We start from the raw sequence: 14,205 nt of genomic DNA on the forward strand, positions 1-14,205 counted from the left end.
ATGGAGAGCTGTGCATTTACACGGGGGGTCTATTTTCAGCCTGCGATGCGGAGGGGCTTACCCTGGGCGAGGGATCGCTCTGCTTGAGCTTCCCGTTGACCTTCCCGTTGGGCTCCAGGTGCTTCTGGCAGTAGGCTGTGCCTTCGATGAAGGTGATATAGTCCTTGTACGAGCATGTGGGCCCTGCCAGGATTCCCATGAAGTTACAGTTGTAGCTCAGATACTCCAGCAAACTAGGCATCCTCCTAAAGCAAAGCCAGACCATGAGGGGCCGCCATTAGACACAAGGTCAACAGCACCCAGACAATTGCATAGATGTGGAATACAAAAGGTCCTTGTAAACCTTCATAATTCCACATTTTTCCACTTTCCTTCCAGTATAAAAAATATGTATAGAACTAAACTGCAATGTGAAAAAAATGTCTGAGTAGATCTTGCAGCCAAGATAGGTTGGTTCAGGCTCATAACTTTCAGTATTCTTAATTTAAAATGCATTACCACGTAGAGGAGAGGACAGCGTTGCGTGTGCCAACAAAAGAATTTCACTGGCTCGGTTGCATCAATCGCACCTGAAGTAGCAATAACCCGTTTATTGGCATTGGGGGAGAAATTCCGCTGTCAGTCTCGGTTCATCATATTGTGATGCAGCAAAACCTTTGGCAGTCACCTGCCATTTTTATAAGAACCGGGTCCTCTGGGGTGAAAGGTATTGCTGCCTGCTGGCATTTCAGAGCGAGTGGTTTCTTCGTTAATTATTTTTTACAATTTACCATGAAAATTAAACGGTCACAGTGCATTTCAACGATAAACTATAAACAATAAAATCCAGTGAAAGTTAACAGCAATAAAATGGAGCGTCCTGAACAGCTGAAACAGTCTGCAGCCTTTGTGAATTCCATTATTTTTACTTTATTAAATACAGTTTTCATGAGTATTTACAATAGATAAATATGCATGTCCTTTAACAAGACTGTCATCGTTTGTGTCAAAATTCATGCCACAGTTAGGTCCACTTTCACTGACATCCCTCTCATTGCAACTGATCTTTCAACTAATCTCTTGTAAATATCTGCCCTCCCTTGAAAAACTTCCTTCACAAACGTCACACGGCACCGGGTGAACGTGCGGTTGCTTTGGCAACCAGATAGCGCGCTTTTGACGAGGAGCTGAGAATTCTATTGTGGCTCTTTTTGATCAAACTCCCTGAACAGTCACTGTGGGAAAATCTCATTCTCCTGTCAGCATGCGGACCCTGTTCTGGTTTTTGAGTCAAATATTACAGTAGAATTCAACGGCACCTCCCTCAAATAAGAAGCATACAAGCAATTTCTAAACCAAGCCCTGGGGGTAAGATCATACTGAAAAGACATCACAGCAGGTCTTTAAAGCGCTGTACAGCAGGAGCCGCCTGCTCTTTTCCTGGGCAGCCACAGGATTTGTTGTCTTTGTTTGTGAGGTTAAAAATCAGCGGGTCAAAAACCATTTTAGGACTCAAGAAACCAGACGAGGCGAGTTAACCGTGCAATCAACTGCTTGAACTGATCGGTTAAGTGCCGAGTAACCAATGAAAAACCAGCAGACCCTGCGGTTCTCTGGGACCAGGGCTGGGGATCCATGCTACTGTAACATTCATGAATTTAGAAGAAACGTATGGCAAAGGGACTCCAAGCCATGAGGTACTGGTCCTGTTCGAGGTCATGGCATTCATGTCATCACAGACAGAATATGCAAGAGGAGCACAGGGGAGTTAGGTGTTGACACCTTGGAAGGGATTTCCATAGGATGAATCTGCCACATACACACACACGTACGCACGCACATCCATAAACCGCATAAACCAATGCACGCATGTACATACAAACACAAACGTGAGGCTAACACAGCCATGGCTAGCTCTCCATCCACACTAGCATAATAAAGCATACCTTTAAAACATACCTTACAGCTAGATATCTCTGACTGGCAGTCAGCTGCTCATCCTTACGAGCCATTCCTGGGGGAGGGAGGAAGGGAGAGAGAGAAAGAGGGAAAGAAGAGTCATAAAAGAGGGGGATGGGAAACAGACAAAGCAGGGAGTGGTAGAGAGAGGGAGGTAGACTGACTTTTGACATTCTCTACTTACGCATTATAATCTGTTTTATTTTAACATTCAATGTCAAAACAAACTAAATCACAGACTGAAAAGATAAATAAAACCATGAAATGAGATACAGAGAGAATGACAAAGAGTGGTCAGATCATGATCATGACACAATCTGCATTGCAGCAGTGCTTCTCATAAATTATCTCAAATGGACTGTCCATATTAAAATATGCAGCATATTATTTTTCATAATCCTAATGGTAATACTTAAGAGTTGACAGATCCCCATTAAACAGTGATCCTGGGTCAAGTTTTCACAATGGATTCAGGGTGGAGTCAGAAAAACCTAGACTGGTTTCTGGGATGAGAGAGCAAGGTCATCGAGACAAGTAAGATTGCTATCAACTGACCAAATGTAAACTGAATTCCCACATGAATCTCACTGAAAAAGAATCTCACATCTCACTGAAAAAGTAATTTATGAAAGCCCAAGAGCTATACACTATTTTGTAGACAGGACTGTATTTTAAAGCTTTTGTGCCCCTACTTCAATAAGATAAAATAATCTGTTTTCATTCACCATTCAATCTTATTAACAGCAGGGATATATAGTACAGACTTAAGATGGGAGCACATTGTTATGGCACACGTAAAATAAAGCTCAAAACCTTATATAATCTCCAATTTATTCAAAAGGAGTGTCAACATTTAATAGAATCTCAGGCTCTGGAATATATAAACATGCATTTTGCATTTTACAATAATCCAACACAGAGGAAACAACCCTTGTTTACGATCCAAGGAAATGTTCAAATGCCATTGATCAAACTGTACATCGCTCCGGTTCCCCTGGATCTTATACAGCATCTTCTCTCACAGCTCAACTACGTCCAAACACAAATGCGGTCTCCCCTTGGATATTTTGCTTATATTCGTCCTGCTAGGTGGCTGGTTCAATCATTTTTATACTGCATCTTAGGCGATATTTTAATCTGGATGTAATGTGTTTGTCTTGAACTGTTGAGCTGAATTTCCTCCTCAATGGATAATAAATGTACATGGTTTTGTATTGGGCATTTGCAGGTGCACTTCAGTTTCGGAGTCAGGAGCTAGCTAAAGGTGCTAAGGCTCCACAGCCATTTTCTTCCCTGTAGATCAGCGGGTCGGTGAAAAGTCCACACCCGCAACAATTCAACCGCACGAGAGGAGGGGGAGGGGGGGGGGGGGCAAATGCCCCTGCACAAGCTGACATATGAAGACGTGCACTTCACTTAACCCCGGCGAAATCTCTTTTGGCAAGGACCCTTGCCTTTCTGGAATGGGGACATATTTTAACACCCTGACAGCATTCTGGCACGCCGCATGTTCCTATATGGTTTTTCCCCTTCCCCACCAGCGGCAAAGTGGACCGTGAACTGGGAGTGGTTTGGAGGGGGGAGGAAGGTTCCGCTTTAATGGAACGTGAAAGGGTCACTGCAGGAAGAGCGGGTCTTATTAGATCAGTTGGCGGTGAACTGATGCGCTTCACTTTATGGGTTTCGGATAATCAGCGTTTCAGAGCGCAGTGGAACCTGCATCACACTTACATCGCGCCGCCTTTGTGAAACTGAACAGAGTATCCCAGTCACATCTTATTGTAGTAAAGCCCTGGCCAGATCTGGATGAACTGTAGCATGTGCTTAAGGAAAACCTACGGAAGGGTCACTACCCATTATTCTCACTTAAGGCCAGGTGCCACATAAAGTACCCTCAACTTGGCTGGGTTGCTAGTGCTAGATTATCAATACTCACACAAGATCATAAAGTTATAATGGCAATATTTAGCTCTCCTTGAATTAAATAAACTCAAGAAGCACTCGCCCTCAATCTTCAAGGTTTTGCACAAACCAATAAACCCCTCTCTCAACAAGGCCAACAGATATATCATTCTTACAGTAGGTGAGAAACAATAAATAGAATTTTAATACTTTCTGCAATGTATGTTTTTAGTCACACCTACTGTATAAACACAAAAAAACAAAACAAACGTACCATTGTATCTTTATTGAGGGGGTTAGTGTTCGGGCCCAACACGCAGGAGCCACAGCGGTAACCTCACCCACTGCAGTGCCTCCCCATGGGGAGTCTCGGGAGTAGGGATGGGGATTGTTTTGATTTTGTTGACACTAGTGTTAAGACAATACTTTTAAAACGGCGCCGGTGCCTAAGGGGTGCCTGACTCAATACCTTCTTTAAAATAAAGCTCAAATGACGACATTCAAGAACGTCTTTTCATTGCAGAGACAAAGACACTGAAAGATTTAATTGTTTAAAGTATATTATCTACTTCGCATTTTGACTGAGTTTAACGTTAGCTAGCTTGCCAACAGTACCTACTGTCACTGACTGAATCAATAGAGCATGTGTAACATTAGCTAATGAAGGCGTGGTACCAAAATGAGGCACTGAAATCAGCACTACGAATCAGGCTGGCAGGTACCGGTCGTATAGGAACCAGTTCCATAGTGGTACCGGGTTACAGTACCCTACCCTACTTAGGAAATGCAGATGGTTTGGGAAGAGCTCCTGGGCTTTTGATTAATGAATCAAGACAAAAGGCTCTCCAAGGGTCCGTGCTGATGAATTGGGGTGATTAAGTGGAAGTAACTGGATTTTCACAAGTCCGTGCCCGGACAACCGACGGGTCACTTCCTGCGGCCATGGATGGTCCGGCGCGCAACCGGGCGAGGCGGGGTTAGCGGAGGAACTGGTGCGTATAACTCCTCGTTGTTTACTGCGGCCGTTATTCTGATAACGAGATTAGCCTCACAAATCGGCTCGCATTACGGTTAATGCCTGATGGTAAATGGTGCTCAGTGAAGTGCCCTCCCGCCACGAAGCTTCGTCAGGCCCACTGAAGGCCTCTCCCCTGCCACAGTGGCTGGAATAGGCGGGGTTTACTAGCATTAGACACCGAAGCAGTACAGCTTCAAGAGCATCCTCCACACACAGAGACACTTATTCTCCTTGTGGCCATCACAAGGCAACTCCTGAATTTAATATTTCCGTTGTGGGAAAGACACGTTACTGCAGACGCATTTTTTTAAATAATATTCCTTATGCATTCAATTATTTATTATTTTTATTCCTGGAATTTAAAATGGACGGTTACATTTGTATTCTTTGTTGTATGCCACCACTGCCCATGATATCTCCACAAAGCAGCCGTTTGACCATGACAGAACTTGTGCCTCACCGGTTTCAAGATAACAGATTAATCACGATAATTGCCTGCTTTGATAAATCTGTTACGGCGTATTCATTTACATAAACCCTTCTTGGATTTTTGCTGTACCACATAGCAATGCCCAGACTGCGATAGCACGGGTCTAAAATGATTAGTAGCTAGTCAGTAATCAGCCTAAACACCCCAATTATCTACAGCAATAACAGTAATAAATAAGCTGCCCCCAAATCATAAATCAGAATTTATAAGTCAGAACATTCCATTTAATTTTTTCTTTTCCTTGGTATGGTCTGTGCTCAACAAATAAATCTATGCTGCACAACTACACAAGATAATACACACAATAACAGTCCTATAGGTAATGCTGGTATGGTATTAGAGGTTTTATACCCAATATTTGCAATACATAATTACCTTATTCTTTTTTTGTATTTTTATTTTAACTGCAAATGAGAAATCTGGTGTTACCAATCAAGGCATAACATACATAAAAGTGCAGGCAGTGTCCTTCCAGGGAACTGAAAGGTCACAGGTTCAATTCCCAGGTAGGACATTGCCGTTGTACCCTTGAGCATGGTACTTAACCTGGTTCAGTATATATCCAGCTGTATAAATGGATGCAATGTAAATGCTATGTAAAAAAAAGTTGTGTAAGTTGCTCTGCTAAATGCCTGTAATGCAATGTAAAAATTACATATATAGCCACAGCAATGAAAAACTATCCATATGAATTTATTTAAATGCTGAAAACATATTAATAGTAAATTGTATACTATAATTTTGGAAGTTGAATGGGTGCAAGCACACAGATCTTAAATCAAAGTGTAGATGAGTGGAAGGGCAGTTCAGATAACTGAGTGTGGTCCAGTAATTCCCCCTTCAGAAAATCTCTGCACACTGCACTTTCTTTATTACACTGCATGCAAGAGGACGTGTGCTTTACAAACAGAAGTGAAACCGTAGCCTGCGAGCTGTTGAATCTGTCCACACTCAGGGAAATATAAATGTAAATCGAAAGTTTGTGGTATAGACTTCCATATCTTGTTTGTCCGAGTCAAATAGAACCTGAAACATAAATAACTGCCACAGCAGAAAGAAAGGAGTAGCAGTCCTACTTGTTAGTACTCTTGTTAGTACATCCTGTTGTTAGAATTAAAGCAGAACTGTGGAACTGGAAGAGTGTTATTGTCTGATCAGGATTATGAATGGATGGAGAACTGGGATTCTCACCTCTGTGCATGGGCAGAATGAGCTGATCAACACTCCTGCTAATCCCAATTGAGATGGGACACTCAAAACTGCAGAGCCACACAAACACTTCGAAACACTAAAGCTCAAGTTTTTAAAAGAATTTTCACAGATAATTTGCTCATTTACCCAAGTGGCAAAAGCCATTCCTTTTGGGATCAACACCATGAGTGTGTCAAGGAAAGTGTTTCTGCCGGAAAAGGATTAATTTATCACAAGCAGCACCTATATGACGCACCTTCACAATAATGGCAATGACACAGTCTTAATATACAGTGTTGTGAAAAAATATTTGGCCCCTTCCTGATATCTATTTATGATTTCTGAGAACATCTAGCTTGTTTGCTAATCCAAGACAAATAAGGCACTGTCTGGCAGGGACATCTCTGCTTCAAAAACAAGCTTTAACTGTTCCAATAAGCTTTAACTGTTAACTGAGTCCTGCTTACCGTCATGGATTTCAAATGCTAGGCTGGTGATCTTCTGAGTGATTACCATCATGGGCCTGCAAGAGAACACATGACATATCAGTGACCAATCAGGGGCTGAGGTGTTTTCAACACCCAGTGCCACTGCCCAAGCCTCAGTGCCCAGTGTAGGTTCAGTTTTCCCCAAAGGAACATTCCAGCACAGGCACTACCTATGTTCTGCAGGGATGATGTGGCCCCATTTAGTGCAGGCTACTTAAGTTAATGATTACAGCCTCAACTAAACTGCTGACAATTACTCTACAAGTTGGTCAACAAGTACTTTTCCATAACACTCACACTTTGTGTGACACTCCCTGAAGCGGTTCGGGCAAGCAATGTTCAGTAAATAAAGAATCCGTCTCTACACAATTACACAGTCGTATCAATTTACAGCAAACTAGTGTGAACTGAGCTAGTCTCTATGAACAATTTGTCCCTAAGGATGAGGCTGAATTCAGTAATGTATACGTCATGATACAGTAATAAAAGCAATGTTTTAGGGCCTACTGATAAAATGATTCATGGTACATCCACCTTCAGGCTCTTTTATATTAACCCTTTAGCCTTTGTTGAACTAATTCATTCTCCAGACATTTCCTACAAAGTAAGACGGTTTATTACATTATATCAGACGTAATCTCTAATTCTGTGAACTACTTATAAGACTCTTTTATAAACCTCTTTAGAACACACAGGAATTAACCATTGCCTTCTCACATTCTCTTCTCACTCACCTTTCAGTCAGTTCAAAGCTGCAACTAACTTTCAAATGTCTTAAGTTATGCCTCTAATTGATTTATATATATTTTTTACAAATCTGAATAGTTCTGCTAATTTGTTTCACATTAATACAGAAATACAACCATATTTTATCAGTGGCAAACAGACTTTCAGGTGTGCGTCCAGTGATAAAGAAACAGTGGCTACAGGAACCATCTAGCGGATTTAACTCTGGGTGATTCCTGACACTGGACAAACTGTCGACCAAACCTCTTCTAACCCTGCTTTATATTTAGAAAACGTCCTGCATGAATCAGATCGTTACCTTCAGAGCACCACCAGGTCAGCTGAAAACAAGAAGCAAATTTGAGAAAGTGTTCCCATGAGAAAAATTACTTCTGAATTGCTTCATCCTCTTCTGTACTGAAGTCTAGCAAGGAACACATTCTAAACGATCAATCAATAAACAAACAACCAATATCAGCAACAACAATGTTCTGTAGCCAGAAATGAGCTTTTAATTAATGAGTGGACAACTAAAACAGAGGCTAACCTTGGGAGACCTTCTGACCCCTAGTACAGGTCTCTCTCCAACTCCACCACCATGTCCTCATCCCTCCTCCCAACAGAACTGCGATGCCACTGTCACCTACAAAACTTCCAACTTGCATTATTCATTTACCCACGCTGTACCACTAAAGTGTATGCTAATGCAATTGCAGACTTACTGGAGTGCAAATCCTCGTACAAACAAGACTAGAATCACCTCACTGGGCAGCCTTAGAGTTGGGAGTTAATGTATCTCAAGATGATCTGTGTTTTACAGTAAGTTCTGTTTCTTTGATGTTTTTCTTCAGGAAACAACTACACCACATGAAAAAACACCTGGATGGATCCAATTTCCTTCAAAAGGTATGCAAACCACTGTGCCAGATATGTTGGACTATGAAAACTATCAAATTCGGTAATTGGTGAGTTGGTAGAAAAACAAGTAGCAAACAAAGATTCAGAATGAGTTTTTTTAAACAGAAAGCAAAGAGTGTGTCAATTAAACTTTACTCCTAGACAACATCAGACATTCTAGACTGAGAACCAGGAATGTCAACCGATCGATGTAAAGCTATCGCTGTTAATTTTTCTGCAATTTCATAAGCATCTTGTTTCTGTCTCATACGCTTTCCTGTCTCACAAGTCTCCTGGTATGTGGTCACACCTCTCACTTCATAAACCACGACACTCAGTCAAGCTGTGTGTCAGACCGAGCATCTCAGACACCACAGTACCCCCCCCCCCCCCAGGGGAGAACAGAGCTTTCAGGCACGCGCACCACATCTACGCATCCACATATTGCACTACAGCTTCACTCTGTCCATACGAGCGCTCGTATAGAAACAGCAGCAGGGCTGGGTCCAATCGGTCACTAACGGTGAAACGCAACAGGAAAATGTGTTGCTGCTGGAGGCGGTGGCGTAGGGCCAGCGTGGGGGTGCTCTTCTCCCCTCGGCCAAATAAATCCAATGTCCCGGCCCTGTAATGAGGGCTCGCAGATTGTGAAGATTGTGCTGACTTCGGATTACGCTACAAGTCGTGGCAGAGGTGCGCAGGTCGCTGGAAATGAAAAATTGAGGAAATCCCAGCCTCACCCGGTGAAGTCTGCGGAGTACATCCCGTAGTCGAAGACGTACACCCGGGTGATCTGGCAAAAGCTGAGGTACCCCAGAGCCACCACAAAACAGTACCTGGAGGGACGACAAAGACAAACAGTAAGGTCACACGGTTTAATTTTGCCACAAGCAATCAGAGATATGTTTCTCCTCCCCCATTTTCCTTGTCGAAAGAGGCTTTCCGGAAACTTTCGCCAAATGATTGAGATTTTCCATTACTTGACTGAATGCTAGTGCTTCTTTAGCAGAATGTGTGGTGTGCGGTGGGGAAAATAGCCACTGACAGCCTAAATTACTGGCTGGTAACTGGCCTAATTAATTCAAACACCGAACACAAGTGGACCTGAGCAGCACATACTCAAAACTGATCTTTTCTTTGAGTGCATCTCACTCCATCCAAGTACAAGGCTTGAACTTTGTGCATACAATTCAAGGGAAGAAATTCAACCCACCGAGAATAAATGAACGAAATTTTGAATCATACGATATGAGTCAGCTCCTTCACGCTGTGCCATGGTCTGATGTCCCATTGTGCCAGTGAATTCAAAGACGAGGAATAGTCATTTTAAAGTGTATTTTAGATTAGGAGTTAGCACAGAAGCATAACATACAGCAATTTTTTTTAAATATAGGTATTTTCATGTTGTACACAATGGTGAGTGATGCGAAACTCATTGCCATGTTTATTAATGACTGACTTCACTTGCAATCTCAATGTAAAATATGATTAATAAAACAGCAGAAGAACATGGTCAAAATAATTTGAGGTGAGACTGCAATAATAAATCACTGTAGTGTGGAAAGGGAGGACAAAGACACAGAGAGAAAAACTGCTGTCAAAGAGACAAACAATTAGCAAGCAGATAGTATTTCTGTCACAGACAACAGAGTATCTGCACAAAGCTGCAAATAACCAATTGCAGGCTTTTCCCTTTTATTTGTCTCATAAATAACTGCTTTATGGGAAGATCGTTGGATGAGTCTGCTCTGTACTACGCAGAGCGACTGAAATATTAAATATGGTACAAACAGCATCTGTACACAAGGGTAACACTAGTGACCCCTGATACTGTCACTAAAAACATCGGTACTTACACAACAGTGCACCCGCAAGGGAATGCAGTTCTACAGAATGTAAAAGAAGATTCAGTATTGCATGCTGTGTCAGAACTCAGATTCAAAGAGAAAAGCAAAGTTTTGTTTCACCAAATGCTTCCAAATTAACTTCAGCATAACTGCCTAATTAAACCATTCAAGTTCTGGAAATAGCAATGTTTTTATTACACATTTTTGACAGGCAAGGATTCAAAGGAAAGGAGCTGTGTGAGTGAGTGTGTGTGTGTACACACACACACACACACACACACAGCAGCTACAGCTTGAGACGCAGTCAGTTTTACGCAGGCGTTTCATTAACCTGAAGGCTGTTGACTGGCGGGACAGGCGCATCCTCGCTCTTCATTTACAGCGTAGCGTCCCGGGCAGTCCCAGAACGCCCAAAACCTCCCCCCTCAGAAACGGCCATCTCTACCAAGCACTGGCCAGCGTTAGCCAGAGCCCACCCCGGTGTGAGCACACAAGCCGCATTAACACAGGCGCGAATCTCCTCCAGCAGACGAAAGCGGGACGACGCGAGCCTCGCAGAGCAGGATTTCGCCTCTCCCGCCGTGATCCCCGATCCCCGCCGGCGATGACGCGCGAACCGCGCCGCAAGGCACGCTGGGTACGCAGCAGTCGGGAAACGGGAGACAAAGCGGCTGAAGGAGTTTTCAAGGTGCCAGCTTCCCCCCGTGGCTGTGAATCTCCACTGACAGGTGATCTTCATTTACAGCACATTTTGCGGCAGGCTTTCCTCCCGTCCTTTTCAATTACCCGGCCGTCGCACGGTTTGCCAAAGCGCAGGAGTGTAGCTGTAAATAATTTTGATAATGAAGATGATTTTCACAAAGACACGGCTATTTCAGGCTCCGGAGCCTTTGGATTGAACAGAAATTAATTTGTCTAAGTACCGTCCCTGTTAAGTTAGCCCCCTTAAAAATTTTGCTAAAAACGGTGGGGGGGGGGGAAAATTGAAGTTCGGTCCATTCCTTTCGGAGTTGGCGGTTACACCCGGCGTGTTGAGAACGCTCGAGCGGAAAAATGATTGAGGACATAAAAAATGTCTTCATACAAGGAACGCAGAGCACTGCGGAACAGCACAAACATCAATTTTGCTCAAGTACAGGAAAGAGGGACAAAGGGCAATTTAGTCATAATTGGAACATTAGACTACCACAGTAATCAAGAGAAGGGAGACGAACGGCCACCAGGCTGGCCGCGGAACTGATTGATCCTCTCCACGCCGTCGTTGCTAAGGGTCGAGTTTCTGTCCGTCGCCGCCACGTCGCTGGAGTGGCTCTCCTGGGCCCAGCGCACCTCATCATTTCATTTACGAAACGAGCTCGCGGCGAAATCGCTCCGCTTAGTATTCAAGGGGCCGAAGTCGCCCGCCGCGGGAAAGGAAAACCATGACAAATAACGATGGCGACAAGCTGCCCTTAGCGTCAGACCGAGCCCTTGAAAAGTGAAGAGTGGATTCATTTTTATTTTCCCCCCCTCTTTCGCGGCTTCTATTATTTTATTACAACAGGAGAAGACCGGAGGCAAGTTGTACTAATGGTCCAATTGCATAAATATGAAAAGGAATTAACTGAAAACACACGTTCGATGGTCGCTTTGCCGTGTGAGAGCGGAGTAGTTGTGGGCAGGATCGTATTGAATGTTTCCTCAAAACAGCACACAATCTTATATGCGCACCACAGAAACGCTCCTTATCACAACATCCTGCACATTACAAATTTGCTGTGTAATCCACCATGTAAACCAATACAACGCAAGAACCTGACTGCACTGTTGAAGATGAACCCAAGTATCTGCGTAGACCGATGCATAAACGTTACATGAATCCGTTGTGCTCGGTTTCATTTCTGTGGAGATTCACGGTTTATCTTCGCCTGGGGCCTTTAAATGTCAGTAGCATTAGCCTCTGGGGTCCATTAGCCACACGCTACGGTGGACAGGAGCCTCCATTAAAGTCCTATGTTTAGCAGGCCGGACAAAGTTAGGCAAATAAACAGAGAGTGGAGGCCGGGGGGGGGGGAGGCTGCAAGGGGAGAAGGGAGGGAAAGGGCAGTAAAGGGCAGCGGTGAAATACGAAGAGGACTCGAGACACCGAAAGAAAGCCACGGCGATCGCTTCCTCGATCAGCCGCTTCTGAGCGCGATGGCCGCTCCCCCGAGAGCCAGCTGTCGGGTCCCCTCGCCACACCGAAGCGGGCGCTCGAAGCGTGCCTGTGATCTTTGGCCGCTCAAAGGACACCGCCTCTCTCGCTGCCTGGAGCAGCGCGGCGATCTCCCAGCGACGGAACTTACTACCGCGTTGAGTCACTGGATACCGCGCTCCGTTTGTCACGTGTGTGCTGTGACAGTGCCTTCAAGCTTACCCAACTACGACCCAAGATGTTAATCATTTACAGTTTAATGGTCATAAATTCAAAATGTTTCAAAAATTCCCAAATCGTTTAGACTTTACCAACGAGATTAGACAATATTACTAACCGTGACTACACAAACATTCACCTTTAAGAAACAATGTAGCAGGGATAAAACCTTTCATAACTCTTCATAATTTCATAAATAAAGCAAATATTTTTTGCATTTTTGATCTATTGTAAAGTATGAGGTGGTAATGTGCTGGCATTTCTCAGAATTTAAAGTGTGTGTGTGTGTTTGTGTGGGTGTGTTTTAATCAGTCTATTAAATTGGGCCAAATTATTTCTTGAATTAACTGCATGAATTTCTGAGGGCTTTACTGTATAACAGGCTGTAGTATCACACAGCGAGCGTTTTCATCAAGCTCGTTCAGTCTGCCAGCATGGAGTGCATACCTCTGACATCACTAGTGTAATTGCGGGCCACTTTGCAGTAGGACGGACAGTAATGTAGGAACCAGGGCAGGCCCAATCCAGAAGCGGCAGACCCCGCAGCAAGAGGTCGCAGCTCAGCGGAGGCCCACGTTCGCCCGGGGGGGGGGGCGGCGTCTCCTCAAGTGCGCGTGTGATCTTTTTGCGGCCGCATACCGGGGCGAGAGAAACGGGCGTTTTCTCTGGACTGCGTGGAGGCTCTGCGGCAGACATTTTGAAGTCATGTGTACGCAATCTTGGAAATTACTACCCACTGATGCAAAACCCCGGGAAGGGCTTTTTATGTAAATGACTGCCGTGGAAGTGGAAACGCCACAGCAGATAGATCAAAGAAGGCAATTACAGCCGGGAGTGTCACCGAAACGGTCTTGTGAGTTCGGAAATTCAGAGACCCGGGGAGGCGCAAGCTCCGTCGCGCTCAAATGGCCGCCATCGCAGCAACTGGGAGGAAGCGTACCGAGCAACGCTGACAGACCATAATACGAATGGAAGAGATTTTTCCTTTAATTAAAGGCAGAATGCACGCAAGTCACAATGTGCACTTAGATGGAACAGAAAAGTAAAAATATCCTTTTATATATATTTTTTTTCCCCCAAAATGTGGCGCCCAATGTAACATAAGGTAAGATTAGATTGGACTTTATCATTCGTTAATACGGGAATTTGTTTTATCGCCACTTCCTAAAAACAAAAAACTAAACAACCACAGAATTAAAAAGAAAAATGAAGAAAAAACAATGGGTGCAATGTGGTGCTGAATATGTACAATTCCCACCCTAATTTGGAATGTCCGATTAACTATGTCGCTGCGTCCATGTGCAATCGCCTCTGCT

General features: G+C 43.9%; 1 protein-coding gene across 1 annotated transcript in view; it reads right to left on the reverse strand.

Annotated features, from left to right (window-relative positions):
* The window catches only part of mboat2b (membrane bound O-acyltransferase domain containing 2b), a 60,240-nt gene that overhangs the window by 9,885 nt on the left and 36,150 nt on the right, over window positions 1-14,205 (reverse strand). Inside the window, exons 4-7 of the mRNA XM_064339807.1 lie at window positions 9,391-9,486; window positions 7,007-7,062; window positions 1,939-1,993; window positions 62-245 (exon numbers count right to left, since the gene is read on the reverse strand). Coding sequence (XP_064195877.1) covers window positions 62-245; window positions 1,939-1,993; window positions 7,007-7,062; window positions 9,391-9,486 — 391 coding nt within the window. The remainder of the gene's footprint in view (window positions 1-61; window positions 246-1,938; window positions 1,994-7,006; window positions 7,063-9,390; window positions 9,487-14,205) is intronic.

The sequence above is a fragment of the Anguilla rostrata genome, chromosome 6 (genome assembly GCF_018555375.3).
Source record: "Anguilla rostrata isolate EN2019 chromosome 6, ASM1855537v3, whole genome shotgun sequence".
Taxonomy (NCBI): Eukaryota; Metazoa; Chordata; class Actinopteri; order Anguilliformes; family Anguillidae; genus Anguilla; species Anguilla rostrata.